This window comes from Thermothielavioides terrestris, chromosome 4, assembly GCF_000226115.1.
Source record: "Thermothielavioides terrestris NRRL 8126 chromosome 4, complete sequence".
NCBI classification, from domain to species: domain Eukaryota; kingdom Fungi; phylum Ascomycota; class Sordariomycetes; order Sordariales; family Chaetomiaceae; genus Thermothielavioides; species Thermothielavioides terrestris.
Window position 1 is genome coordinate 536,061 of NC_016460.1, and position 27,672 is coordinate 563,732.

A 27,672-nucleotide genomic window follows, 5' to 3' on the forward strand; every position below is an offset into this window, starting at 1 on the left:
TGAGGAGGGAACCATGCAAAGAGGATGTCGTTGCCCGTCGAGCTGATGACCCATCCGTGCGTTCCTGCGTGCATGCGACACTCGCGGCAATACACTCTTGTAGTTTTGCCTCTCCCGCACCAGGTCGACAGCATCCGGCGACTGGAAAACCGCCTGTTCCTGCGTCACCGTCCCGGGCACTGTGCAGACCACATTGTGTTGAATTCTGGGGGATCTCGTAGGGCTGAAAGGGGTGGAAGGGGGTGAATGATGAAGTGCATGGCTACACTACTCGCATGGTGGGTTATCGTACGATTCTGATGTCAGGCCCAACGGTGGGCCCGGCCCGTTGGGTCGGCTGGGCTGCCGATGGCTGCCGGCCGCGAGATCAATATCGGCAGCAGACGAAGGTTGCAGATATAATAGTTAAGGCGCAGCCGCGACGCAGGGTCGGATTGTCGTCCTCGAGCTAGTGCATTCCATATTTATATCGAGTTGGCTGTCCGCAACGTGCGCTGTCCCCTCTCGCCCTGCGTCGCGAGATCGTCTCGGCCTTGCGCTTCCCCCACCTCTCCTTTTGGAACACTGAGGGAAGAATATGCTCAAAGTTTCCTCTGAGGAAAACGCCAGATCGCTCAACATTAACTAGAGCCTTCCGCTCAGTCGTTCGCCATTCTCCTTGGACTGGGCAACGATTCGCATGCGGCCCGGGCCGTGACCGGACGGAGCCGCCAACTGCACCGGACGCCCAAAAAGTTGCATCTTGTGCACGAGAAGATGCGCATCTAGCCACAGCTCACGAAGGTCGAACAGCGGGTCGAACACGCGAATACGCGCTTCTGTCAACGCCAACCTACCACTCGAGAGTTGATGCATCTCAGTGCTTCCACAAGCAGTGGATGGACCACCTCGGATCCCGCGGACGGCCGGAAAAACAGGTGAGCAAACGGCCCGGCTGGATGGCAGCGACATCAGCTTCAATCAACCCGGCATCAGGTAAATTGCCCGACGCCCCAGTTCAACACCATGGTCAATGGGAAAACGGCCCCTTCCACTGATGGCCAACCGCGTGTTGCAAATCAACAAGAAGGCAAAGAGTTGCCTCCCCTCGCTTGAATGGCGCTTCGACATTGCGGACGGATGTTGGGGAACTGCGGGTCCAACTCCGGTCCCTGGCGCTAACCATTGTACTTGAAATTTTTGTGGATCGGCCAGCCGGGGTTCCTGGGCTCAAGTGGGAACTCAACAATTGGGGCGTTCTGACACCATGGATGTGCCCCGCCACTTGCACTTCGATATCGTCTCTCAAATCGCGGGCTCGATCAGAACAAGTCTCTGGAATCATGCCTCCCAGAAAGCCTCTGGCGCCGGAAAATCGGCAGAATCTTTTCTTGGGCTTATGGTCGCGCGGTGATGGGCTGTCCATCAGTTTGGCTTGTTCCCCGGATTCGGGTTCCACTGGGCTGATCTTGGGCTGGGGTCCGACGGTTACCTCGTCACCCGAAGAGAACTGGTTGAATCAACGGCCATCGGTTGTTGAGCCTGCCGTTGTCATGGTTGTTAGTGTAGCCCCACATCAACCCAAAATGCCCCGACCTTGTCAACACGGTGACGTCCTGACCAAGAAAAACAACGACGACCTCCCGGCCACTGATGAGCGAGCAAAACGACGGCATAGAGATCCAGGACACTGGGTTCGAACGCATATAAAACAGAAAAAACAGCTGCTGGTACCATTCTTTGAATCATCCATTGGTGAAGCTCTCGGAACACGGATGGCGCAGCCCGAGCACCGATCTCTGCGTCTCCCCACGCGAGCGCACCGACAAATGCCCGTGATATCCCAGGCCAAGGGTGTGATCGCTGGTGGTGAGGGTGATGGTTCTGTTCTCTTGTGGCGAGTGACGGCTCACAGAGCAAGAGCTCATCGGCAACAACTGGAAGGCACAGCGTTCTGTGTGAGCGCAGCGCCGTACGGAAGCGTGCCTGGCTGAGGTCCATAGCCATCATGTCAGTAGGGAATACCCCGAGGTGTTAACTGGGATACTCGACCCGAACCCCGACCCGGGAGAGTGGGCCTTGAGCAACCTCTTGCGGTCTTGCCAGTCAAAAAGCCTGGTATTCACACAGTCTGTACCTGTTTCGAGTACTTCGCCCTTGGGATGCGACGTGGCGCGATTCCATATCCCCAACCTCCTTGGGATTCAGGAATGGCTGGCTCCGGGCGCAGAAATGCTCGGCTGGCTGACTGCACCAGCAAAGAATCACTTGGTTGCATTTTGCGAATGAACCCTCGGGGCAAATGCGGGAGAGCATGAACAGGCAGGGGGCAGGGCGTGTACTTGGCTGGCGTGGAAACAGCGGCAACCCGCGGGACTCCGCACTGTCACTGTTTTTCGGCCCTGGGCCGGTCCCCACCTTCCGTCCCATGCGCGCATGCAGATTCCCACCAGAAACTTTCAGATAGCCAGTTCACCTATTATCAGCCGGTCAGCCTCCCTCTCCTCAACGCGGACCCTCCCTCTCGTTCCTTCCTTTCATTCCCAAACCCAAAGCCCTTGCGTGGCAGCCACGGGGCACGAGATTGACTTTCGCTTCTTGTACGCTGCTTTCTTGCCGTGATCATCCCATTCTAATCCAGCGTCTCGTCTCTCTCGTCCCCTCCGGATCTACCCACGGTATTCCGACTCGCGGGACAATACCAGCATTCTTCTCTCTCCAGAAGTCGTCGCTACGCTTCGAGGTTGCGTTCCCCTTTCCCATCGGCAGTCTGTATTCCGATTGGAAATTTGGGGTATAGCTGACGGCGCAGCCCCGACGTTCCAGTCAGCATTGCATCCAGCTGTCCGACCCTGGTCACCCTCCCGCTCGCTTTCGGAGTCCGATTCGGAGAGATCCCCGAGCCACGACCACCAGCTCCGGTGCCAGTCTGACGCCCACCCTTGCGGTTCGCACAAAGCGGTAGAAGTCTGGTAGCTCTCTTGCTCTCTTGAGCTTTGAGAGCATTCTTCCCTCGGCAGGAGCAATGGCGGAAACGAACGGTCACAGTGCCCCGAGGAGCGGCGTCACGGTTCCTCACGTTAATGGCAGCAAGACGTACGCCGAAAAGCACAACTTGGCCCCTCACTTCATCGGCGGCAACAGGTTGGAAAATGCTCCTCCATCAAAAGTCAAGGATTTCGTGGCCAACCACGACGGTCACACAGTAATCACCAACGTGAGTCCGCCGTCTGAAACCACCTACAGTTCTGTCCTCCGGACGCATCCGCTTCGATCGCCTCCAAGCCTTTCTGCTAACTATCTGTTTCCGTTGCTAGGTGCTGATCGCAAACAATGGTATCGCCGCGGTCAAGGAAATTCGGTCAGTACGCAAATGGGCGTACGAGACGTTTGGCGATGAGCGGGCCATCAAATTTACCGTAATGGCCACCCCAGAGGATTTGCAGGCGAACGCCGACTACATCCGCATGGCGGACCATTACGTTGAGGTCCCTGGCGGTACAAATAACCACAACTATGCCAACGTCGAGCTCATTGTCGACATCGCCGAGCGCATGGACGTACATGCCGTTTGGGCCGGATGGTGAGTTGAAAGAGTAGTGGACCGTTCTCGGGGCTTGACACTGACCGTGAACAATAACAGGGGCCATGCATCCGAGAATCCGAAGCTCCCCGAGTCGCTCGCCGCGTCACCCAAAAAAATCGTCTTCATTGGCCCTCCTGGTTCTGCTATGCGGTCTCTCGGCGACAAGATCTCCTCCACAATCGTTGCTCAACACGCGGATGTGCCGTGCATTCCCTGGTCCGGCTCAGGCGTCAGCGAAGTCAACGTGGACGAGAACGGCATTGTGACGGTTCCCGAGCACGTCTACCTCAAGGGTTGTGTGAGCTCTTGGGAGGAGGGCTTGCAAAAAGCCAAAGAGATCGGTTTCCCGGTCATGGTCAAGGCGTCCGAAGGCGGTGGTGGCAAGGGTATTCGGAAGGTCATGAGCGAGGAGAACTTTGAGGAGCTCTACAAGGCCGCCGCCAGTGAGATTCCCGGCTCTCCCATCTTCATCATGAAGTTGGCCGACAGTGCCCGCCATCTTGAGGTGCAATTACTTGCAGATCAGTACGGCAACAACATTTCCCTCTTCGGCAGAGACTGTTCGGTCCAGCGGAGGCACCAAAAGATCATAGAGGAAGCTCCCGTCACGATCGCCAAGCCCGCCACTTTCAAGGCCATGGAGGAGGCCGCCGTCCGACTCGGCAAGCTGGTTGGCTACGTCTCTGCAGGAACCGTCGAGTACCTCTACTCCCACGCCGACGACAAGTTCTACTTCCTCGAACTGAACCCTCGTTTGCAAGTCGAGCACCCCACCACCGAGATGGTCAGCGGTGTGAACCTGCCCGCCGCCCAACTGCAGATTGCAATGGGTATTCCTCTGCACCGCATCCGTGATATCCGGCTCCTGTATGGCGTTGACCCCAAGACGTCAACGGAGATCGATTTCGAGTTCAAAAACCCGGAAAGCGAGAAGACCCAGAGGCGCCCGACGCCCAAGGGCCATACGACCGCCTGCCGTATCACTTCCGAAGATCCTGGCGAGGGCTTCAAGCCGTCCAGCGGTGTGCTCCATGACCTGAACTTCCGTTCGAGCTCGAACGCCTGGGGTTACTTCTCTGTCGGCTCGGCCGGCGGTATCCACAGTTTCTCCGACTCACAGTTCGGTCACATCTTCGCCTACGGCGAGAACCGTGCGGCTTCCAGGAAACACATGGTGGTTGCCCTGAAGGAGCTCAGCATTCGTGGTGATTTCCGCACCACTGTCGAGTACCTGATCAAGCTGCTCGAGACAGAGGCCTTCGAGGAGAACACCATCACGACCGGCTGGCTCGACGAGCTGATCTCCAAGAAGCTCACCGCCGAGCGACCCGACCCTATGTTGGCCGTCGTCTGCGGTGCTGTCACAAAAGCGCACATTGCGAGTGAACAATGCATCGCCGAATACCGTGCCGGTCTTGAGAAGGGACAAGTCCCTGCCAAGGACATCCTTAAGACGGTTTTTCCGATCGATTTTATCTACGAGGGCTTCCGCTACAAATTCGCCGTCACTCGCTCCAGCACTGACAGCTACCGCCTCTTCATCAACGGCTCCAAGTGCACCGTCGGCGTGCGTGCCCTCAGCGATGGCGGCCTCCTCATTCTTCTCAGCGGCCACAGCCACAACGTCTATTGGAAGGAGGAGGCCGCCGCCACCCGCATTTCCGTCGACGGCAAGACATGCTTGCTGGAGCAGGAGAACGACCCCACCCAGTTGCGGACTCCGTCCCCCGGGAAGCTGGTCAAGTACTCCGTCGAAAACGGTGCCCACGTCCGGGCCGGCCAGACTTTCGCCGAGGTCGAGGTCATGAAGATGTATATGCCCCTCATTGCCCAGGAAGACGGCATCGTGCAGCTCATTAAGCAACCTGGCGCAACACTAGAGGCTGGCGATATTCTCGGCATCCTCGCTCTTGATGACCCGAGCCGCATCAAGCAGGCACAGCCATTCTTGGGCCAGCTTCCCGAGTATGGCACGCCGGTCATCGTTGGCAACAAGCCGTCTCAAAGATTCAGTCTGCTGTACAACACCCTCCGCGATATCCTCCTGGGCTTCGACAACCAGGTCATTATGCAGAGCGCTCTCAAGGAACTGATCGAAGTGCTCCGCGACCCCAAGTTGCCGTACAGCGAATTTGCGGCCCAATTCTCCGCCCTCCACGCCCGTATGCCGCACCGACTCGACGCACAATTCACCCAGGTGCTGGAGCGTGCGGCGCAGCGGCAGGCTGAGTTCCCGGCCCGGAGTCTCATGAAGGTGTTCCAGAAGTTCATCGACAACCTCCCCTCGAAGGGTGACGCCGATCTGCTCAAGTCCACCCTTGCCCCTCTTACCGCGATTCTGGACATGTACGCCGACGGGCAAAAGGTCCGCGAGCTCAATGTCATTTCGGACCTGCTGTCCCAGTACGCAGACGTCGAGCGCCTGTTCTCGGGTCGCCGTCTCCAGGACGAAGAGGTGATCCTGAAGCTCCGGGACCAGCACAAGGAGGATATCCAGAAGGTGGTGCAAACCGTGCTGTCCCACAGCCGAGTTTCGGCCAAGAACTCGTTGGTGTCCGCGATTCTCGAAGAGTACCGGCCGAACAAGCCCAATGTTGGCAATGTCGGCAAGCATCTCCGGCCTGTGCTCCGGAAGCTGGCGGAGCTCGAGTCTCGCCAAACTGCTAAGGTCTCTCTCAAGGCGCGCGAGATCCTCATCCAGTGTGCCCTCCCCTCGCTCGAGGAGAGGAAAGTCCAAATGGAGCACATCCTTCGGTCGTCGGTCGTCGAATCTCGCTATGGTGAGACCGGCTGGGATCACCGGGAGCCCAACTTGGACGTCATCAAGGAGGTCGTCGATTCCAAGTACACCGTGGTGGACGTGCTGACACAGTTTTTCGCTCACGAGGACCCCTGGGTGACGCTGGCCGCTCTCGAGGTCTACGTCCGCCGGGCTTACCGTGCGTACATCCTGCAGAGGATCGAGTACCACACCGACGAGGCCGATAGGCCTTCGTTCTTGTCGTGGGACTTTACGCTCCGCAAGATTGGCCAGTCTGAGTTTGGCTTGCCGCTCCAGTCGGTTGCCCCTTCTTCTCCGGCCACGCCGGTCGACGCCAGCTTCGGCCGGATCAGCTCCATCAGCGACATGTCGTACTTGGCCCACAAGACTCAAGAGGAGCCCACTCGGAAGGGCGTGATCATCCCTTGCAAGTACCTGGATGACGTTGACGAGCTGTTGTCGAAGGCTCTCGAGACCCTCCCGGCGCCGGGAAGCATGCGCAAGAAGAGCGCGGGTGTTCTTGCTGATCTCATGGACAAGCGCCGGCCGGCGCCGGCTACCCGTCTGGATCACTCGGATGAACTCTCCGCCGTCGTGAACGTCGCTATCTCCGATGCCGAAGGTCGTGGTGACGACGAGGTCTTGAAGGAGATCCAGCCCTTGGTCCAGCAGTTCAAGGAGGAACTCCTTGCCCGCCGCGTTCGCCGTGTCACGTTCATCTGCGGTCGCAAGGACGGGTCGAATCCCGCCTACTACACCTTCAGAGGTCCCCTCTACGTCGAGGATGACAGCATTCGCCACATCGAGCCGTCCCTCGCCTTCCAGCTGGAGCTGGGCCGTCTGTCCAAGTTCAAAATCAAGCCCGTGTTCACTGAGAACAAGAACATCCATGTCTACGAGGGTATTGGCAAGGATGTCGAGACCGACAGGCGTTTCTTCACCCGTGCCATCATCCGTCCGGGCAGACTTCGTGATGAGATCCCGACGGCCGAGTACTTGATCTCGGAGGCTGATCGTGTTATCAACGACATCTTCGATGCGCTCGAGATCATTGGTACCAGCAACTCGGATCTCAACCATATGTTCATTAACTTCACCCCCGTCTTCCAGCTGCAGCCTCAGGAGGTCGAGCAGTCGCTGCAGGGGTTCTTGGACCGGTTCGGGCCGCGTGGCTGGCGCCTGCGCGTAACCCAGGTCGAGATCCGCATTATCTGCTCAGACTCGGCAGGCCTGCCTTATCCCCTGCGTGTCATCATCACCAACACTTCAGGATACGTCATCCAGGTGGAGATGTACGCGGAGCGCAAGTCTGAGAAGGGCGAGTGGGTATTTGACTCGATCGGCGGTACTACCAAGATTGGTTCCATGCACTTGCTTCCTGTCTCGACACCTTACCCGACCAAGAACTGGCTGCAGCCCAAGCGGTATAAGGCGCACTTGATGGGCACCCAGTACGCCTACGACTTCCCCGAGCTCTTCCGCCAGGCCATCCAGAACAGCTGGACCGAGGCCGTGAAGAAGCATCCTGCCATGGCGGCCAAGCAACCACCCGTTGGCGAGTGCATCGACTTCAGTGAGCTCGTTCTGGACGACCAGGACAACCTGGCCGAGGTGTCCCGTGAGCCCGGCACGAACACCTGCGGGATGGTTGGCTGGATAATCCAAGCCCGCACGCCCGAGTACCCCAAAGGCCGCAGGTTTATCGTCGTCGCCAACGATATCACCTACAACATCGGCTCCTTCGGCCCCAAGGAGGACAACTTCTTCTTCAAGTGTACGGAGCTCGCGCGCAAGTTGGGCATTCCGCGGATCTACCTCTCGGCAAACTCGGGTGCTCGCCTGGGCCTCGCCAACGAGCTGATGCCGCATTTCAAAGTGGCCTGGAACGATGCCGAGAGGCCCGAGGCGGGATTCAAGTACCTCTACCTCACGGACGAGGCCAAGCATCGGTTTGAGAACGAGGTCATCACTGAGGAGATCACGGAAGACGGCGAGAAGCGCCACAAGATCGTCGCCATCATCGGCGCAGAAGAGGGGTTGGGTGTCGAGTGCTTGCGCGGGTCTGGCCTGATTGCCGGCGTCACAAGCAGGGCTTACAACGACATCTTCACCTGCACTCTCGTCACCTGCCGCTCAATCGGTAAGCTTTTGGCCCGACCCGCAACCCCCGCTTTGTCAGTGGCATGCAAACTAACAAGTTGCAGGTATCGGCGCGTACCTTGTACGCCTCGGCCAGCGTGCTGTGCAGATTGAGGGCCAGCCCATCATCCTCACCGGTGCGCAGGCGCTCAACAACCTGCTGGGGCGCGAGGTGTACACGTCCAACCTTCAGCTCGGAGGCACCCAGATCATGTACCGCAACGGTGTCTCCCACTTAACTGCGACCGACGACTTTGCCGGCGTCTCCAAGATCGTTGAATGGATGTCGTTCGTGCCCGAGAAGCGCAACGGACCACTTCCCATCAGCCCATCTGCCGACACTTGGGACCGTGACGTTGTCTACACGCCGCCGCAGAAGCAGCCTTACGACGTGAGGTGGATGATCGGCGGCAAGCAGGACGAGGATGGTTTCCAGCCCGGTCTCTTTGACAAGGATTCGTTCGTCGAGACCCTCGGTGGCTGGGCCCGCACTGTGGTGGTGGGCCGCGCCCGCCTGGGCGGTATCCCCATGGGCGTCATTGCCGTCGAGACACGGACGGTCGAGAACATCACCCCGGCCGACCCCGCCAATCCCGACTCGATTGAGCAGCTCACCAACGAGGCTGGCGGTGTGTGGTACCCCAACTCGGCCTTCAAGACGGCCCAGGCCATCAACGACTTCAACAACGGCGAGCAGCTCCCGCTCATGATCCTGGCCAACTGGCGCGGCTTCTCGGGCGGCCAACGCGACATGTACAACGAGGTTCTCAAGTACGGCTCCTTCATCGTGGATGCTCTTGTCAAGTTTGAGCAGCCCGTCTTCATCTACATCCCGCCATTCGGCGAGCTCCGCGGTGGCTCTTGGGTCGTCGTGGACCCGACCATCAACCCGACCGTCATGGAGATGTATGCAGACGTGGAGTCTCGCGGCGGTGTCCTGGAGCCCGAGGGCATCATCGGCATCAAGTACAAGAAGGACAAGCAGCTCGAGACGATGGCCCGGCTCGACCCGCTGTACAAGAGCCTCAAGCAGTCGATGGCCAGGGAGGGCCTGTCCAAGGAGGAGACGGACGCGATCAAGAAGCAGATGACGGAGCGCGAGCAGCACCTGCTGCCCGTCTACGCGCAGATCAGCCTGCAGTTCGCCGACCTGCACGACCGCGCCGGGCGCATGAAGGCCAAGGGCGTCATCCGGCAGGTGCTCGAGTGGCGCGAGGCCCGCCGCTTCTTCTACTGGCGTGTGCGCCGGAGGATCAACGAGGAGTACACGCTCAAGCGCATGGCGGCCGCCGTCGAGAAGGCCGGCATCCACAGCAAGGACTCGGCCCAGGCTCGCAGCCGCCACCTGCAGCTGCTCAAGGCGTGGACTGGCGTCCCCGACTTCGAGGTCAACGACCGCGAGGTGGCGCAGTGGTACGAACAGAACCACGCCCTCATGCAGCAAAAGCTGGACGCGCTAAGCAAAGAGGCCGTCGCGGCGGAGGTGCAGGAACTGGTGCGCGTGGGCACCGGCAAAGACCAGGGCATAGTGGACTCTGCTGCCTGGAAGGGTGTGCGCGAGGTGCTGCACAAGATGCCGGTGGAGGACAGGGAGAAGATCCTAGAATACCTGAAGCAGGTGTGATACCGAGATGTGTTCGAACTATGTCGGGGGTAACATTATTTCAACAACGGAGGATGCGGGGGAGTTATGTGATGTGAAATGGCTATAGAGATTTTTGGGACAGCGTTTCATTCAGCGGGTAGTGTACACGGTTGCGTTTGGGTGCGGTCGGGCTTATGCAGTGTCGTGCAGCACTGTTAGAAGTGTTCGTTAGTTATGCAGCGAATGATTCGGTGTCTGACGTTGAGCCTTGCGTTGTTTGGCCGTGTTGTCTGTCATAGGGGTCCGGGAGCGGCCGTGACTGGCTACTAGTATGTGTGCCACTGCCTTTTACACTGGTTTACTATCCAAGCAACATGGGGAGCATGGGCGTTTGTTTGCTGATCACCACCAGATCCGGGGGGCCTGATTAAGACTGGGACGTTACGCAGCGTTTGTATTGTGTAGTTCCGTAAACACGCTCCAGCAAACGGAATAGATCGCCATTGGTACCGTACACGAGCCGCAGGAGGGCATCAAACCGTCACAGCGAATCCCCCCGCGTCCGGTGGTCGTCTGTCGACATCATCACAACAACACTGATGCTGCTGCTTGTTTCGGAGACTTGCCTTTGACCATATCCAGCGGCCTCACCGAAGGAGTCACAGCCGCCATACACACAATCAATCCCATGATTCTACGGTGGCTGTCTGCCTCCGTAAGTGTGAAGCGAAGCTTTACGCCCTGGTAATTTACAAAGAAATTGACACTGTACAAACCGCGCCAAGTCACATGACTTGGGCCTCTCGACCAGTCCCCGCACAGATAACTCTGGAGATTTGCGCGGTAATATGAAGCGAAGCTTAGCTTCGCTCCGTCAGTGCATACACTGTGTGTATGTAACACTTTCCGGCGCTCATCTTTAAGCTTCGCTTCAATCAATCCCATGATTCGGGTCTGTTTGGCCGAACCTGCCAGCATCATGGCCCAAGCAGGAGGTGCCCTTACGTGGTGTAATACCTGTGGTAAGTTAGAGATCATGCATGTGAACGTGGTTCTTGTTAATGCTTCTCAGGTAAGTCGCAGCATATCGACGTGGTTCCGGGGTGCCCCTCTTGCGATTCCATGTTTTCACTGCTGACCAGTCCTTACACACATCAAAAAGTAGAGGGCGCAGCGCAGGCATCCAATTCCGACGAGAAGCATGATTAGCCCTGGTGATGTGTTGATGTGTTCTGGCGCTCTCGCTGGGAGGAGGGTAACGGTCCTGGGCTCGAAAAGCCAAGGCGAGCAGACCATTTTGGGTTGCGCCGTTACTGTGTGTTTAACAAGCCATGTGGTGGTGGCTCTTGAGCAAGGCGTTGTTCCCTTCCCCCGTGTAAGTCAGATCCGTGTGTGACTGAACCTCATTCCCATACTCAACCACACAGGCGTTCGCCGCCGAGGAGATGTACATGACAGACCTGCCAATCGGCGTCACGTATTCTTGATGGGAATATCTAATCATGACACAGTGAAAGACATGAGCGGTGTCTGAAGAGGTATAATACCGGGCGTCAACCGCCGTCAACCGCTGTCCCGCGGCTGTTGAGGACTCAGGCTATCGACCTGATTTCGAACTTCCACCTAATCCATCGAACACAATGGCCACTCAATCAACAAAGACTAGGATCAGGATGCGTGTGCAACCCCCTAGCCGGGTCCCGAAGGGCACCGCCCTGACGCCTGCCCCGGAAGTCACGGTCGAGTTCGCCAGCAACGATCACAGAGTGCAGCAGGCTGGCGAGATGTTCGTCGCTGTCATTGTCTACAATCTCAGCGACAAGACTCCAGTTGAGACGTTGACGGCGACTGGTCCACGAGTCAGGCGGATAGGGGACAGCACCTATGTGGACTTCACTTTTCCCACAATCCGGATCGACGACCCGGGCATCTACGGCATCCACGCCGGTGTGTTCTTGTTTGACAGCTCGGGCACAAAGGAGTTCGCAGGCCTTAATAGCAACAAGTTTGAGGTCTATTAAGTTGTGTTTTCGTAAGTCCCTCAGTCTCCAACCAAGCAATGGGGACCGCGTTGAGAACCAAGCTCGGCTAACCTCCGACACTGAGGCCGAGCACTCACACGGCGACGGCGGATGTTGGACGGTCGCTAGATGACGAATGGTCCGCCGCCAACACTGGGCAGAATGTGCCTCGGTTCCCTTGGACTTTGATATCAGATTCATCTCGCGAAGACAGGACACTGTATTTCGGACGTGTTGTGTTCTCGGTGCATTTTCGTCAACGGGCTGGCGGAACGGAGGACAGATGTACTGAGTTTTTTCTAGCAGCAGCATGATTACCTGCCTGGATTTTGCTCCGACAGTCTCGAACCAATCATTCGCTAAACTTAAGTATGAGTGCTTTCGCGGGACTGGCGAGTTGATGTGAACGGCTGGGGTCAACAACAACAGCAAACCGTCCTACAACATTAATTGGGTGTCTGACTCAGGAATGCTCACGTTGACCAGCCGATTTACCGACAACACCGAGGCCGGCAATCAGGCCGGATCCGGCCCTTCAGGTAAACGTCCCAGTACAGCGTGAGGTGAGAGTGGTCAGTGGTTTGGAGTGTGGACTGCGGCAGAAACCTCGGAGGGGAGCGGAGAGCGCGGTAAGAGTCGAGTCGTAATTGAGCTCGGCCTTCTTTGGACCGCCGCCTTCGGCGCCGCAGTCTTGGTAGGAATTGCTGGTGTACTATGCGCTGAGGTGCAATATCTATCGCGACGGACCGCACTGTGGAGGGCGGAGTCCTGAACGCATCCGAACCATGGCTTCTGGGATAAGACTTGAACCGGGAAGCGCCCAGTGAGCTCGAAAGCGGCCCTTGGAGTGGGGATACCGAGAGAGCACGCCATGTCCTGGCAACCAGAATCTGGCATGCTTGGAACTCAACGAACGGTGAGGAACGTCCAGAGCGTGTCCACGCTGGGTGCGAGGTGCCAAGGGCAAAGGGGCACCCAGGGAAACCCAACTTTGCAACGAACCCTTCGACCTCATATTCGTACACGATCCTACTTACACCCGCGCTCGAAGAACAAGCCGCGAGGAATCTCCGCCGCTCGCAAGCGGGATTCAGCCCACGCCCCCGAGATGCGCCATCCCCGAGCAATTGATTCCCGTCGACCGGTTCGAATGCTAGCATCACAGGCATTGTACCGATGAGAACCTCCCCACTCGGTGCCTGCATCACCGCGTTTGTTTTCTTTTGGCAAATGCACACGCATATCCCAACGAACGCCGCGATTGTTGTTCTCCCCTGGCCTGGTTTGTCTGTCCAGATCCGGTGTCAAAGCAAACCGTCCACGGGGCAGGCTATTAAGCAAGCAGCCGGCCAAGTCCGAAAAAAGAAAAAGAAACCGACCCGAAGAAATCGCATTGTACATTTGGTGGGATGGCCCCAAAACCGCAGCCGCGGGTTCTCCTCCCGGCAGGACCCAGAAGAATTCCACTTCTCCAGAACGCCCGAGTGTGAGATGGAGACCTTCGCGGCTTGCCCCACCCCGAGCCATCATCCTTTTTCTCTTCCCATTCAAGGAGCAGCGGTGCTGCTGTGGCGCGGCCGCTTGCGCGCGCTGCCGGGGGCGCCGGGGTGCATCTTCTCGTTGCGCTCGCGCTTGAGCTTCTCGTCGAGGACGCGGGCTGTGGAACAGGTGAGGAGCAGAGATTGTCAGCTATACGGAGCACACAGAGAAGAAGAAGAAAAAGAAGACGACGGGTCCACGGTTGTGGTCGGGTTTGACACGTACTGAGCACGTCGTAGCCGAACTGGGGGAACTCCAAGCACAGGTCGCGGAACTCGTCCTCGGCCTCGGCGCGCAGGGTGTGCGAGCGCGTGGCCCAGAAGTTGGCGACGGGCACGCGGATGGCCGTGTCGTCTTTGGAGGTGAACTGGTAGACGTAGCGGGCGTAGGCGATCTCGCCCTTGGCGGTCGAGTTGACGCAGTGGATCTTGCTGGACGCCAGGTTCTTGAGGTGGGTGAGGCCGAACTTCTCCGCAAGGGTGTAGACCCTAGCGTGCTTGAGGAGCTGATCGCCCGTCATGTCCACTTCGGGGATCGAGGGGTCCTTCTCCAGCGCGCGCTGCCCGGGCACCTTCTTGGGGAAGTAGTCGCCCGTGTACAGGAACTCGAGGAAGCAGCCCATGGCGTCGAGGTCTTCGCCGGGCAGCTCGATCTGGCGGGGCTACAGAGAGAGCCGGTAACAACAAAGCATTAGCCCGCCACGATTCCCAACCTCTCAGCCCCCAAAAGAGATGATTCCTGGAGAGAGAGAGAGAGAGGAAAAAACACCTACGCTGCCATCATCCGCAAACTCGGCGCACGCCTCGGCAAAGTACGGGCTCTGCACCAGCAAACCCTGATGCGCCGTCAAGATCGTCTCCTTCTCGCCAGACCCGATCAGCAGCGTCACGACGGGCGTCGACAGGTACTGCGCAAAGGTGACGCGCGGCCTAGCCGCCGGGTCGTCCGGCCCGCCCTCGGCGAACGGCAGCTCCGCGGAGCCAGCGGCAGCGGCATGCTCGTCGTCACCACCACCACTACCACCACGACCACCAGAGGCAGCGGCAGCGCCGCCCTCGGCCATCTCGACGTCGGCCGCGGAGCCGCCGCCCACGGTCGCCGGGGTGTCGTCGACCATCTCGTCGTGGAAGCTGTCAGCCATTGTACCACAACCGGCGACGGCGCAGTCCTCCTCCGCTTTGATGGATGCTATCGCGGGCAAAGTCGGGGTCGGAATCCGGTGTCGCCCAAGCTGGCGTACTAATCAATTATGCAGGAGCGCGGTCCGGTTCGGATCTCGAGAGGGAGGGAAAGGAAGGAAGCGAGCGAGCGCAATTGGATGGATGGAATAACTTAGAGGAATCCCCGAACTGGGCAACTGGGCGTGGGAGAGTCAGTTGCAGCTGGGCTCAATGCGATGCGATGGGATGCGATGCGATGGATTGCGCGCCGTTCCGGCCTGCAGGTGGTTTGTCAATTGGAAGGAAATGCGCAATTGGGAGCTGAAATCAGGCGAAAGAAGGTGGGGAAATAGAAGTTGAGATCTCCTGGGGGAGAAGGGGAGGCAGAATTGCGGCGGCAAAGGTGTGATCGCAAAAAGCGCCCTCTTTTCTTGCCAGTCCGGGAAATTGGGAGGCTGGCTCAGGAAGCTCTCCGCCTGGTCAGTCGGTTGCGGCAGACCTCAAGCTGTTGCTGTGCCAATCTTGTCTGTGCGTGGGGTTGGGAGCTTGAGGAGCTCGGGCCGCTACGTGGCCCAATTGTCAGGGGGTACCCTTGTTCCTCGACAAGCGCACACAGTACGGATTACGGAAGAAGGACAGAGGTACTCTATTCCGTAAGCAACAGGTCACCATGATGTCGATGCCAACGCATCGCTTGACGGCGTTCTAGTATGCGGCTAATTATAGGTTAGATTACGTTCGACTAGCAATTGGTACTGTGCCCAAGCTCCCACTCGGTCGTCGCACGCCCTGCGAGCAACCCTCAGCAACGAACCGCGGCCAAGCCGTTGGAGGATCCGGCCGGCGACTTCACGCCTCCACCGGCCACAAAGCGGCTTGGCAAGGTATCAAGTCAAGTGCACATATCGCACAAAATACGGCCGAGATGCCTCAGCGCCGCGTCCTTCCACCGTGAATCGATTCCCCCACGACTCTCGAGCATCTCCTACCGCCTGTCCAGAGCGCCCATTAGCGGGTGGGATTATCCGAGCAACCGTTCCCGCGATCGATCAGTCCCAACTGCCCAACCGCACCAGGGCTCCTCACTTCTCCGTCGACTCGGCGCTCCGCCCAAGCCGCTCCCTCCAATGCTTCCGGCCACGCACCCTGGCCTCGTCTTCGGGGGCCAGGAACCGATTGATGGTCCTGTGGTCGAGCACCCGCTCCTCCTTGTCGGCCTTGCCCGCGGGAGCCGTCTTGGGCCACACGTAGCCGTAAAGCTTGGAGTGGCGCTCGCAGCGGCCGCAGTTTGACCGGGTGTAATAGGCGTCCTTCTGGACAAACGCACCGCCGCAGTTGGTGCAGTGAATCCACGCCGTCTCGGGCTCCGAGAGGAGGAGTGGCGTGAGTGTGTAGTCGCCGGGCACCCGGCGCCTCCGTGCTGGCTGCGTAGAGGGCAGGGTTGAACTTGTCATGGATTTCGCCGCCGGTGTCGCGGCCGGCACCAATTGCGCAACGGGCTGGGTTTCTTCCGTCAAAGTGGCCGTGCGGGGCACGTCCTGGTCTTCTCCGGCGTCTTCTCCCGGCTTCTTCTCAGCTTCGCCATGGTCGGTCTCTGCTGGGGGTGAAAGTGGCCCCGCTGCCGGATCCCCATCTCTTGCACCCATTACTTCCCCGAGTGTCGGCGGCGAGGGCGGCGCGCTCGGTGTAACGGTGGCCTGGGTCTCCTGACGACAGACGAGTTCTGTCGTGGGAAGAACCGCCTGCGATCCGCCATCATCAGAGACACCGGCGACAGGCTCCAGAAGCCGCTGGTCGCCCGGAGGGCTGCCCACCTCAGCCACCTGTTTGACGGGCGACAGGTCCGGCGACGGGATACACGTGGGAACGCCAGGCTTCTCCGATCCTGGTGAGGTCGCTTCCGTAAAATTCCCGCTCCCTTCTTCCGACGACACGGAGAGGCGCGAAAGCTCTGTTGTCGAGCTTCCTCTGGTCATAGCAGGCGGCAATGGAATGGGAAGGATCTCGTGGTGAGTGGTTTTGACCCGTTTAGCAGGTGTGACTGGGGGAGTGTCAAGTGCGGCCGCACCCCTCTTGCGTTTCCCCGTGGCGCCGCACGCGTCCGGCCGGTCTGGATCAGCGGAATCGGTCGTTGACGCTCTATCCCCTAGCATCTTCTGACTCCTCGCCCCCTTGAGAATGCGCGGACGGATATCAGGAGTAACCGACGAGCTCCGGGACCCAGCGCAGCTAGAGCTATCGTCCCGTCTCCGCCGGCGCAGGGAGTAGCCCTGTCCGGCAACGGCCAAGTCTTCCTCGATGCTTTTCTGAACCGAAGCTTCGCCGTCCTGGGGCCTCCAGCCGTTTGCCAGGTTGTCCTCGCACGTCTGGCACAGGCACTCGCAGTTGTTCTCTCCGAAATAGCTCTCGCTGTACGTGACGGTGATCTCCTCGCCCACCGCGATGTCCCTGCATGCGACGATGTCGATCCCTGCCTGGCCGCGCGTAACGAGCCTGGCATTTGCCGCGCAGTCATGGTTCGCGAGCCTCGCGGGCCCCATCAACAGGCCGGTGAGCTTGCTCCGGCTGCTCACCACGAGGCTGAAGTCCTTTCCCCACACGGCCAGCTGGGCCTCCTCCTCCGGGGTAACCGTGACGTGGATGCCGGCCAGGTACTTGATGACCTCGTTGCGCTTGATGGGGCGGCGCGCCGTGATGCTCGCCTCGTACGTGCTGATGGTGTAACGATTCGTCGCATTGACCTCAAAAGGGCAATCGGGCAGGTACATGGACATGTAACGCCGCAAGTGGGCCTTGAAGTCGTCCTTCTCCTTGGCCGTCTTCAACGAGTTGCAGAACTTCTTCAGGCCCTCGGTGGCCAGCAGCGCCTCCTCGGCGATCGCGAGATCAGGATTGACGATGAGATGCGTCTGGATGATTTTGGCGATCTCTTCCTCCCGTATCCCGCGTGAGGGACGGTAAGACGGCCGATTTTTCGGTACCGTCGTCCAGTAGTAGACCTGGATGAGAGGTTAGCGCTCGGGGAGCCCGATGGTGGAGGGCTGAAGAACTCACATGGTCGACGAGGGCATCCGTCAGAATGTCATCGTACAAAGCAAGCTGACTGAAGGTCAGCTGCTGTCGCTTAGCCGCCGCGGCTGGCGCTCGAGGCATGATGGCCGAGAAGAGCAGATCGTGTTTCGGGGGGGCGCTTGGTGGACAGGCGGGGCGGCGAGTGAGTTCAAGGTAAGCGGGAGTCAAGAAGAAAATGCGGTGGATGCGGTCAGAGGGACGGGCAGCCTGCGCCTTCAAGAAAAGAGCGGACGCGCAACAGTCGAGGTTGCGCTTTGCGATGAGGTTAAGCTTCTGTGATGCGCATGTGAGAAAAGGCCACCATTCGGGAGTCCTCTCGCTTTGCGCGGAAGATCGGCCTTCTGCGGCGGAAGGCCCAAGCAGCACACAGGCTGTGAAGGAGGGAAGGTGCGCCAACCTGCAGCTGCTGTCCGGCACGGCTCTGCAGGTGGCACAAGAAGGGAGGCAGGTGCAAGGGGAGATATGTGCTCAGCCTCCAATGCGTTCAAATGCGTCAGCCGCGAAGATGCCAATTGGTGGCTGCACGAGGCGACCCTCTCAGCTCGCCGAGTCCACTGGGAATGGTTGGTCAAGGAAGTGGGTTGTCGTCATAACAGTCAGCTGAACGGCGCTTGGAGAGTAACAGTACTGTCATCCGCGCAGAGGCACATTTACCCGGTGCTTCTGCAACGGCGGGATAACCGTGGAGGGAGGATTGAGGTCTTTGTCTGGAGCTGCGGCAATCGGCGCCAAAGGGGGAAAGAGGATGAGCCATCAGTCGCATTCGATTTGTTCCCGACCCCCCTCGCATGGTGCTGTTGCCCTGGAAATCCGGGGGGCTAGGCGAGCAACGCATGGGAAAGGGACAACCCGCGCTTTTGCATTGCGCAGCAAGGCCCATTGGTCAGGCTGCGTGCCAAGACTTCCCCATCTTTCCAGCTGTGATGATCCTGCAGCACCCTCTCCAATTCGCCAAAAACGGTCCCGCTGGAGATTGATTACATAATCCAGCTGGCTCTGCGCCAAGCGAGACCAATTTTCCGGCGCGGTGGCATTGGCGGACCGGCACCGGGTTTCAATGTAGGCTGCGAGACGGGTTGAACATCACTGCGGGCAGGCGCCGTGTCAGAGCCGAGGCGAGGTCAAGATGATCCAACTAAAGGTTTGCACTTGCACGAATTGCCCGGCTGGCTCTGTGGTGTCCCAGCTGACAGCGGCGCAGACGATTCTCAACTGCATCGACAACTCTGGCGCGGCCCTCGTCGAGTGCGCCATGATCGTCGGCCAGAAGCGACATGCCTCCATCGGTGCGTAGAACCGTTCGCCCTCAGCAGCCCGCCAGCCCTTCCCTGTTTCCGGTATGGTGTTAACTGGATTCTCTCTCCCGCTGCAGGCGACAGGATAGTGGTGGTGGTGCAGAAGCAGCGAAACGCGCTGGCCGAGGGCATGGCCTCCTCGTCGGGCGCCAAGGTCAAGCGCGGCGACATCCGGCACGCGGTCGTGGTGCGGACGAAGCAGAGAGTGCAGCGGCGGGACGGCAGCGTGGTCCGGTTCGACGACAACGCCTGCGTTCTGATCAACAAGGCCGGCGACCCCATCGGCACGCGCATCAACGGCGTGGTGGGCCAGGAGCTGCGCAAGAAGAAGTGGAGCAAGATTCTTAGCATGGCGCCGATGCAGGCATAATCTGCTGGGGGAGATGGGGTGCTCGGGGAAGGAGTTCTTGCGTGGCCAAGCCGCCGGTTCCATCGTGTCAACCCGCCGCCGCTGTTGAATCTCTGAATGGCCGTGGTGGTCGTGGAAGAACAGATCAATCGTTGTTCTCAAGCGGGCAGAGGTGTACCTTATTAGATCTGCCATGATTATTGGCACTCGGCGGCGTATCGGGGCGTCGTGTACACTACTACTTGTACATGTACAATGGGTATATGAAGACATTGGCTGCAATCACGCGGCGGAAAGGATCATCGAGGTCCGTGGTTCGATTGCTCGTCTGCATTCGTGTATTGGCCCTGGATAGGGCAAGGGGCTTTGTCTCTAATGCCCAAATGCCGCCTCGAAGATGGTTCATCCACCAACGCCCAGTTGCGCCCATACCATTTCTAAACCCGCCAGGCCCATGGTATCCCTTGAAAAGAAAGGCAAAGACAAATAACAAGTTCACTGAAAGATGTTGCCGCATTCGCAGCAGACATAGAAAAGTTTCTGCCGCGGTCAGCACCCAGCGTTGTTTCAGCCTCGAATGGGCTGCTCACCATCCCAGTTTCAGCGCTCCGCTGTTGCGACTGGAAAAAGACAGCTTCTTCGTGCTTGCATGCTGGACAGGTGCGGTTGGACCTCGGCAGCTGCGGCAGAAACAGCGTCAGCCACTGGGCTTCCTGAACGTCCGGCAACACACATCTGCCCCCCCATCCTTCCAAAATCACGCCCCAGGCGCTTGGAGTAGGGAGATGTCGGCATGGGAGTGTAAGCGGTGCTGCGGTATCCATGAATAAAAGGCATATCGAGACCGATGGCAGGACGTCGTGGAAGGGCGCGATAAAGCCGTTCATATCGTCGAAGCCGTCCTGTCATTCAAGCCGTCGCATCGTTCAAGTCGTCGTAGCATTCAAGCCGTAGCGTTTTAGCGATTCAAAGATATTGGTTTCTCAGTGGGCAGACGCGGAGGCCTAGCCCACGGTGACCGGAACGCCGTTGTCGGGCTCTCCGTCGACGTCCATGTCATCGAGCCCAAAGAAGTCTTCAGCCCGCGACATAAACGCTGCGAGGTCGTTGATGTTCTCCGTCCAGGGAAGGAACTCGACGGCTTCCCTTTCCGCGGGGGCAGATTCCACGTCGCTATCGATATCGACGGCTCCCAAGTCGAGGAAAAAACTGGTCCCAGTTTCCGGTGCGTGTGCGTCGTGGCTGGTATCGACCACGGCGAAGCGCTCGCCGCAGGACTCGCACAGGATCATGCGGCCACAGCCAAGGCAGGAAGCGTAGGCCGCAGCGTCCATTTTTGGGGATCCCAAGGAGGCAAAATGCTGTCCACCAGAAAAAAGAGAAGAAGAATGGCCACCCACCGTAGGATCGCTGCTGACATCCTGCGTGACGCCAGCCGTCTCGCTGGCGGCGTTGTTCATGGCGTTGCGGAAGATGCACATCGAGGTGGCCTCCTCGGAGAAGTTGCATGTGCGGCATGTGAACATCAACTTGCGCTCGGCCTCGTCTTCCTTGGGATACAGCATGTTGCTGCACTCGGAGCAGAAGCGGAAGGCGATCTGCTCGGCGGGCTTCTTGCGCTCGCCCGACGTGGATGGTGCCGGTGACGCCATTGCCGATATGTGTGATGGTTGTTGAGGGGGAAGAGTCTGATGGGGGTTGTTGCGCTGGGTGCAATACGCGATTGCTGTTTCGAAGGACAAGAAAAGGTTGAGAAATTCCTGGTCGAAGCTTGCCGAACAGTGGCTGCGAAACTTCTGAACCACCTTTTTGTATGTTTGCTGTTTGATGAGTTGAGTGTGAAAGCCTTGGGCGACTGAAGGAAGACAGTGAGCGCCAAGGCAGCGAAAACGGGCCAGCGGCGCATTTTGCCAAGAGTGGCGACTGCCAAGCCTCTGGTCAGCGGTACCTGGGTACCGTACGTGCGGAGCACACCTCAGTGGTGGGTACAGAACGTTTCCTGAGGGGACGCTGGATGTCTTGTGCAAGTGCTGCCAATTGACCAGCAAGATTCTCCTATATAACAGTGGTACGAACGGGAAGCACGGATTATTCATATGGAATACACAGTGAAAGATCACCACGTCATGAAAGGTATCCATTCGGGTTTGAGTCCTGACATGAGCTCAGAATGAGGGGTGGTCTATCCCCGTCTACCTTCCATTAGCGGTGGTCAGTGGTCGAAAGCATACACGGGCATCAATTCCCTCTGTCCTTCACATCTTCATTGTTCCTCACCTTGATTGATAATACTACTTCAGCTCTAAATGACGATGCCGTGAAATAGGCACCCCACGAATCAATGGCCCGGGGCTCGAGACAGGAAAACCTGTGCAGCATCTTCGCGCTACCTGACCTGCCCGTGGGAACCGTTGGTCCTACGGAATGCGGAGTACACAATGCAAAGAAATCCCGATTTTTAAATGGCCGAGCAATCCGCAATGAGGTAGTGGAGCGACGATCCTAAGTGCAACCCCAACTTACTCCGGGTCAGCAGTTCTGGTGTAGTGTGTTGTGCATTGCCTCGTGGCGCCTCGTGGTGCCGTGTGGGACACACATCTTCGGCGGGCCCGCGTGATTTGACAGGACACACCATGGCTCCCACGGGCACAGGAACAGGTGACAAGGTGATGGCTGAGGGGTGATGGGTGACGCAGCCTGGGGAAGGCGGGTCCTGGACCACTGAAACAGGGGTTCGGTGCAACCCGCTGTCACCCGCAGGCCGTCCCCTGGCAACCTCACCAAGCCCCACCAGCAGCCCGTCACCTGTCACCCCGCCTTTCCGCTGTGCTGCACTCCGCAATCCAGCAACTTCGATTGCCAATCGCTGCAACCCTGTTGCGCAGGAGAACCCGGGTCCTATTGGAAATACCCAGCGCGTCATCGGTCGTGCGGGAGCGGCTTTAAATCTGGCTGATCTCCTCTGCCACTCTACTACCGATTTTCCCCATCTCAGCCCGTGCGTGGTCGAGCAGGGCAGTGAGTGTTGCAAGTCCCAGAACTGCAGGTCCCGCCGTCGGTTTGCTGCCAGCGTGAGGTCCTTGAGAAGCCTTTGGCCTGCCTACCTACCTTAGTGTATTCCGTACATACATAGCAGCAAATCCCCAGCACAGCCAACCACCATGGCCGACGTAAGTGGTGGCCCTCTACAAGCGACGACGCCGAACTCCATGCCCGCTAACATGCCGACCTACCCCCTGCAATAGCAACAACCGGAGACCGGCCTCCCGCCGAACTGGGAGGTGCGCCACAGCCAGTCCAAAAACCTGCCCTACTACTTCAACCCGGTCGAGAAGGTGTCGCGGTGGGAGCCGCCCCCGGAGACCGACACGGAGAAGCTCAAGATCTACATGGCGACGTACCACAGCAACAAGGGCGGCCTGGCCGCCGGCGCCGCCGAGGAGCGGCAGCCGGGCAAGATCCGCGCGGCGCACCTGCTGGTGAAGCACTGCGACAGCCGGCGGCCGTCGAGCTGGCGCCAGAACACCATCACGCGCACCAAGAAGGAGGCCTACGACATCATCCGCGCCCACGAGCAGCGCATCAAGGCCGGCGAGATCTCGCTCGGCCAGCTGGCCCTGACCGAGTCCGACTGCAGCAGCGCGCGCAAGCACGGCGATCTGGGCTACTTTGGGCGCGGCGACATGCAGAAGGAGTTTGAGGACGCCGCCTTTGCCCTGAGGGTAGGCGAGATCTCGGGCATTGTGGACACCGCGAGCGGCTTGCACCTGATCGAGAGGTTGGTCACTGGGCTTGTATTTGCTGCGGGGCTACTGACATGTTGTGCTAGGCTCGAGTAACGCTCTCCAAGGCTTTGTTTTACCTGGTCAACAGGGTGGGATGGGATTGCGAACAGATGCGCTTGAACCAAGCACTGTGGCCTGACGTGCATGGTTGTGTTGGTTGAGAGCGCCAAAAAGGTTACGTTGCCACCATACATAGCTCCGCACGAATGTGAGGACCTGGAGAACAGAGTAACAGCTCACCGTCTTCTTCATCCGGCTTTTTGGCTGTTTGATCTCGATAGGCATACTGCAGCCTATCCATATTGACTTCCATATCCCCGCTAGGCGTTACGAGGAGGTGGGGGGGTGACCACCCCAGGAGGGGAATCTGGCGCCGGTGAACCAGTCACGAGCTCTTAATTCCCGACCGAGGGCCTGCTTCGCTTTCGTGAATACTTCCATAAACCACACAAGGAGGCTATCCCCTCCTTCAACCCTCATTTCCCGCCCGAGATCTCCATGTCCAACACATCGTCATCACTGCCGTGTTTCAACCCCAAGCATCCCCCCTGTTTCCCGTTCACACTACCACACCATCCATCACCCAGCGGGCTAGCGGCGGAATACTCGAAAACACCACCGTCATGACTCCCAGCGCAATCATTGACAGCGCAGCGTACGGCGCCGCCTCGCTCTGCGTCTCGTACAAGTATGCCGTGCCCATCGCCGCCGCATTGACTCCGACCGTAACCCCCGCCGCCACCGTGAGCGGGTCGTTCGCTCTCTGCTGAGCCGCCGCCGCCTCCGGCCGGGTCCCGCTGGTGTCTCGGGCCGGCGGCGCCCCCGTGCGTGTCCCTGTCTCTGTCTCTGTGTCACCATGCGCGACCCCGTCTCTCCCATTCCCACCCACCAGATCCCGATCCCTAACGGCCGTTGCCGCACCCTCGACCCTGCCCCCACCCCGCTTGGCAACAACAACCCCTCCTCCTCCTCCTCCTCCTCCTGCACCTCCTCCTCCCCCTCCAACCCTCCTCGCTACCCGCAACCTCAACCCCCGCACCACCCTACCCTCCAACCACCTGCCGACCCCAAACCCCAACCCCATCTGGTACACAATCCCGCTGCCGACGACCATGGCGGCGTTGAGCCCCTCGTCGCCGCCGAGCATGTCCAGCGCCGGGTTAGCCAGCGCGATGGTGACGCTGCGCGCGGCGAACGCCAGCGCCCGGGCGGGCGGGCGCACCCCGAGCCCGCGCGCCGCCAGCAGCGGGCCGCCGCACACGTTGGCCAGCGCCAGCGCGCCGCACACGCCGCAGGCGCCCAGGCCCGCCCGCGACAGCAGCGCCGACCGGTGCTCGTACAGCTTGAACCCCCACGCCACCAGGCCCGCGTTGAGCAGCGAGATGGCCACGTCGCCTGCTGCCATTCCAGGCTGTGATGGTGGTGACGTCGATGGGGTGCCGGTGGTGGGGGAGGAGGAAGAGGAGGAGGAGGAGGAGGAGGATGATGATGATGCGGCGCGTAGGATCAGGGTGGAGAGTGGCGTGTGCGTCTGCAGGGTGTCGAGCATGGCGGGCAGCGGCCGGCCGCTGAGGGCGCTGTCGGCGAAGACGTAGGCTATCATGGCGAGGGAGGTCCACAGGACGGGGTTGAAGAACCCGGACAGGAGGGTGCGGAGCCAGGGGGCCAGGCGCGGGCTGGATTTGATGCCGGACTGGATCGCCAGCGTGGTGAGCCAGAGGGAAAGCAGGAGGGTGGTGGCCAAGGCGGCGTCGTTCTGGGAGGCGCAGCGGAGTGGCACGCCCACTGTGAGGGTCGAGAGCCAGCAGAGCAGGAGCACAGGGTTGCGCAGGGCCCAGGTCCGCAGGTAAGTCCAGCGTGACGGTGTGTCTGTTTCCGGGGAGGAATTGTAGACAGGTTCCGGTGTACAGTTGTTTCGTTCCAAGGGTGATTCTCTTCCGGAATCCAGCCGAACTGTCAGGGAACTGCCCCTGGGAGTTCCTTCGCACAGGGATTTACGCGGCGTGCTGAGTCCCGAAACCTGTTGCTGTTCCCCCTTTTCCTCATCAATTTCTCGGCCAAGCCACAAATGCTTGTCGTAGCGGACCATGAGGCACTGGATTAGTAGCGCCACAAAGTAGGCCCAAATGGTGTTGAACGTTCCGGTCAACGCTTGCAGTTGTCAGCTGGGCTCCAACGAGAGAGAATTATTTTTCCTTACCAAAGCTGACGATGATCATTCCGATGCTATGGGCGTCGGATAGAGGACCACGAGATAACATGACAACCGGGATCGTGAAGCCAATCGACATGTGGCGGTTCAGGAGTTCCGTCTGTTCTTGTCAGCGGGCGAGGATCCACGGCAGGCTCGGGGAAGCGCTACCACTCACGGCATGTTTCAACCGCCGGCGGTAGAAGCCCTCAACTCCCGGTATGATACATCCGGATATTGAAAAGCACACAAAAACCCCAGCCATGGCGAGTATGGGTGCGGGAAAGTCGGATCCCTCGCGATCCAGGCCAAGTTGGATTCCTGCTATTAACAGCTGGGAAAGAAAGGCCATGACCACGGCAATCAGACCATTTTGAATCCTGTCCGGCAGCCAGAACGGCAGCCGGACGACTGGAGATGGTAGCTTTATGACTCCAAGGCTGGTGGTGGGATGTGAGTGTACAGTTAGTGATGAAGCCATACCGGTCTGACACCGACACCACGGCACCGGCGCCCGGAGAAATGCAAGTTCGGATCAACGAAACGAGTGGACGACAGCGTGTTTGCTTCTCACACAGCTACACACATGCCAGGTAGTGAGACATGGCCTTGGACGAAACTTGAGAGCAGATGGAGGATGGCGATTGTTGCACTTAAAGGGGACAGCATCGGCAACTACTCGTGGTGTTTGGGACACGCGCTGCAGCCGGCCCTGCGTTTGTATCCCCTCTGGTTCATGCTTTAGCGACCCGTCTTGACGATGAAGCTCGGGATGGAGGCTTGGGCCGCGCCTCGCCTGGAGATGAAGCGTGCAAGTACGAACTCTGTGCCATTGTTGATCGGGAGCAAATCGGGTTCGGTCACCGCGGACATGGAGACTCTCATCGCACGAACGGGTTGGAGAATCCAGGTCCGCTCAGCCATCGAGCGAATAGGCTGCGTGGGATCAGGGTATCGCAGAAGGCTGTGTTTGCCAGGAAGGGCCCACGGCATGCTCCTAAGCGACGTACTGGAGCGACACGTCAACATGTCGGTGTAGATTACCCGTCTCTGGACCCGAGAAACCCAGCGGAGCCTGAGCTGGCTCTCCCAGGGCGCGAAGGCTTGAAAGACTTGCAGGCTTGGGTCAAACAGAGCGTACACAAAGCCCAGGAACAGAGCACTGCAGGAAGCACGCCGGCGTGTTTGTGACCTTCCCGGGCAGCGGGACGGGAGGCGGAAGGAGCTGTGTGCCGCCGACCCCAGCGTGGCCTTAATTCCCCGATCGAGCCCGAGCCGCTGGCTCCAGAGGATTGACTCTCGTTGTCTCATGCGGTCCGAGGAACGGAAGAGTTCGCTGAGATACGGGAGGTTCAAACAAGGGGCCCGTGTCTCAACTCTCTTGCATATCAGTGAACCTGGGATGATGGGTATTGCCCCACTGGAGCACGGCAACGGGAGCCGGACAACCATGCTCTCAGCGCCGTGCGGCGGCCCCGCAAACGTCAGAGGATTGGCGGGCAGCGATGAACGAGGGCACACCGCAAGATTCTGGGGAAGGCCAGGGGCAGCTCATGCCAGATCCAACAAGCACGAAGCAGCTAACATCGCCGTCCCGTCGTTCCTGGGTCCTAAGGGTGCCGACGGTCTGCCAGGGTGCCCGATTGGGAAATGTTGGGCGCAGGGCTAGGGGCGTCAGGGCCGTGTGAGGCGGCTGCAAACGAGAGCAAGCGCAAGAGGCCAGTAAGGTAGTGATGGAGCCGTAACAAGCTGTGGCACTGTATGTACACACTGGGAAGCCGCAGGGCCTCGGCGTGTGGTGGCGGATGGGCCTGCAAGTTGCCGCGCCGCGAAGACGGTTGGCTGCGGCTCAACCCGCGGCCTGGCTCTAAGCGTTTTGTGGCGCCATGCTTTGGCCACGAAACGCACAGCAGTAACAAGGTGGCTTGCCGGCCGCATCTGGAGTGCGCCGCCATTCGTAAAGCACAGTTCGGAGGAAGAACTCCAGACTGCGAGGGTGTTGGACAGACACCCGTCCCACGGCGTTTGTGTTTGTGCTGCCTCGCGAGCTAATTTCGACCGGAGCCCCTGGTTTGGGAAAGGAGGCAGAGAGAGGCGGGGAAGGTTAACGGCCACGGAGCTGAAACTCGACCATTGGGTTTTGCTTTCCGACACTTGCTCGCAGAATGAACAAGACGCCTTTTCGACAGGCAAAGTCACCCGAGCGGCTC

At 59.2% G+C, this 27,672-nt stretch overlaps 8 protein-coding genes across 8 annotated transcripts; 4 read left to right on the top strand and 4 right to left on the bottom strand.

Annotated features, from left to right (window-relative positions):
* Positions 1–2,755: 2,755 nt before the first annotated feature.
* Positions 2,756–10,362, top strand: THITE_2118299 (uncharacterized protein). Its single transcript, XM_003655004.1, has 4 exons — positions 2,756–3,196; positions 3,297–3,562; positions 3,623–8,466; positions 8,531–10,362. Exons 1-4 carry the CDS (start codon positions 3,005–3,007, stop codon positions 10,087–10,089), a joined length of 6,861 nt encoding a protein of 2,286 aa, XP_003655052.1. The 5' UTR covers positions 2,756–3,004; the 3' UTR covers positions 10,090–10,362.
* A 1,273-nt stretch (positions 10,363–11,635) lies between these two features.
* THITE_2118301 (uncharacterized protein) lies at positions 11,636–12,571 on the top strand. Its single transcript, XM_003655005.1, has one exon. It carries the CDS (start codon positions 11,691–11,693, stop codon positions 12,069–12,071), a length of 381 nt encoding a protein of 126 aa, XP_003655053.1. The 5' UTR covers positions 11,636–11,690; the 3' UTR covers positions 12,072–12,571.
* An 876-nt stretch (positions 12,572–13,447) lies between these two features.
* THITE_2118304 (uncharacterized protein) lies at positions 13,448–15,267 on the bottom strand. The gene is made up of 3 exons (XM_003655006.1): positions 14,383–15,267; positions 13,836–14,271; positions 13,448–13,728 (listed from the first exon to the last, which is right to left on the bottom strand). Exons 1-3 carry the CDS (start codon positions 14,749–14,751, stop codon positions 13,619–13,621), a joined length of 915 nt encoding a protein of 304 aa, XP_003655054.1. The 5' UTR covers positions 14,752–15,267; the 3' UTR covers positions 13,448–13,618.
* A 585-nt stretch (positions 15,268–15,852) lies between these two features.
* On the bottom strand, positions 15,853–17,923 carry THITE_42348 (uncharacterized protein; the record flags this gene model as incomplete). The annotated part of the gene is made up of 3 exons (XM_003655007.1): positions 15,853–16,341; positions 16,489–17,769; positions 17,825–17,923. The coding sequence occupies 3 exons, from the start codon at positions 17,921–17,923 to the stop codon at positions 15,853–15,855; spliced, it is 1,869 nt and encodes a 622-aa protein (XP_003655055.1).
* A 946-nt stretch (positions 17,924–18,869) lies between these two features.
* Positions 18,870–19,789, top strand: THITE_2118308 (mitochondrial 54S ribosomal protein YmL38/YmL34). Its single transcript, XM_003655008.1, has 3 exons — positions 18,870–18,983; positions 19,044–19,128; positions 19,215–19,789. Exons 1-3 carry the CDS (start codon positions 18,969–18,971, stop codon positions 19,505–19,507), a joined length of 393 nt encoding a protein of 130 aa, XP_003655056.1. The 5' UTR covers positions 18,870–18,968; the 3' UTR covers positions 19,508–19,789.
* Position 19,790: 1 nt separating this feature from the next.
* THITE_2118310 (uncharacterized protein) lies at positions 19,791–21,375 on the bottom strand. The gene is made up of 3 exons (XM_003655009.1): positions 20,887–21,375; positions 20,077–20,166; positions 19,791–20,026 (listed from the first exon to the last, which is right to left on the bottom strand). The coding sequence occupies exons 1-3, from the start codon at positions 21,136–21,138 to the stop codon at positions 19,982–19,984; spliced, it is 387 nt and encodes a 128-aa protein (XP_003655057.1). The 5' UTR covers positions 21,139–21,375; the 3' UTR covers positions 19,791–19,981.
* A 1,124-nt stretch (positions 21,376–22,499) lies between these two features.
* Positions 22,500–23,443, top strand: THITE_163057 (uncharacterized protein). Its single transcript, XM_003655010.1, has 3 exons — positions 22,500–22,656; positions 22,732–23,264; positions 23,316–23,443. The coding sequence occupies exons 1-3, from the start codon at positions 22,648–22,650 to the stop codon at positions 23,323–23,325; spliced, it is 552 nt and encodes a 183-aa protein (XP_003655058.1). The 5' UTR covers positions 22,500–22,647; the 3' UTR covers positions 23,326–23,443.
* Positions 23,444–23,830: 387 nt separating this feature from the next.
* On the bottom strand, positions 23,831–25,562 carry THITE_2054848 (uncharacterized protein; the record flags this gene model as incomplete). The annotated part of the gene is made up of 3 exons (XM_003655011.1): positions 23,831–24,141; positions 24,319–25,422; positions 25,472–25,562. 3 exons carry the CDS (start codon positions 25,560–25,562, stop codon positions 23,831–23,833), a joined length of 1,506 nt encoding a protein of 501 aa, XP_003655059.1.
* Between the last annotated feature and the right edge of the window lie 2,110 nt (positions 25,563–27,672).

Excerpts from the sequence above, each read along its gene's own strand:
- THITE_2118299 (XM_003655004.1), top strand. The coding sequence starts at position 3,005 with ATGGCGGAAACGAACGGTCACAGTGCCCCGAGGAGCGGCGTCACGGTT. Across the intron at positions 3,197-3,296 it reads GTCACACAGTAATCACCAAC|GTGCTGATCGCAAACAATGG; the intron begins GTGAGTCCGCCG and ends TTCCGTTGCTAG. Across the intron at positions 8,467-8,530 it reads CGTCACCTGCCGCTCAATCG|GTATCGGCGCGTACCTTGTA; the intron begins GTAAGCTTTTGG and ends AACAAGTTGCAG.
- THITE_2118301 (XM_003655005.1), top strand. The coding sequence starts at position 11,691 with ATGGCCACTCAATCAACAAAGACTAGGATCAGGATGCGTGTGCAACCC.
- THITE_2118304 (XM_003655006.1), bottom strand. The coding sequence starts at position 14,751 with ATGGCTGACAGCTTCCACGACGAGATGGTCGACGACACCCCGGCGACC. Across the intron at positions 14,272-14,382 it reads AGTTTGCGGATGATGGCAGC|CCCCGCCAGATCGAGCTGCC; the intron begins GTAGGTGTTTTT and ends CTCTCTCTGTAG. Across the intron at positions 13,729-13,835 it reads GTTCGGCTACGACGTGCTCA|CCCGCGTCCTCGACGAGAAG; the intron begins GTACGTGTCAAA and ends CCTGTTCCACAG.
- THITE_2118308 (XM_003655008.1), top strand. Across the intron at positions 19,129-19,214 it reads GAAGCGACATGCCTCCATCG|GCGACAGGATAGTGGTGGTG; the intron begins GTGCGTAGAACC and ends CTCCCGCTGCAG.
- THITE_2118310 (XM_003655009.1), bottom strand. The coding sequence starts at position 21,138 with ATGGCGTCACCGGCACCATCCACGTCGGGCGAGCGCAAGAAGCCCGCC. Across the intron at positions 20,167-20,886 it reads ATGTCAGCAGCGATCCTACG|CTGCCGAGGTCCAACCGCAC; the intron begins GTGGGTGGCCAT and ends TTTCTGCCGCAG. Across the intron at positions 20,027-20,076 it reads GGAGCGCTGAAACTGGGATG|AAACTTTTCTATGTCTGCTG; the intron begins GTGAGCAGCCCA and ends TGACCGCGGCAG.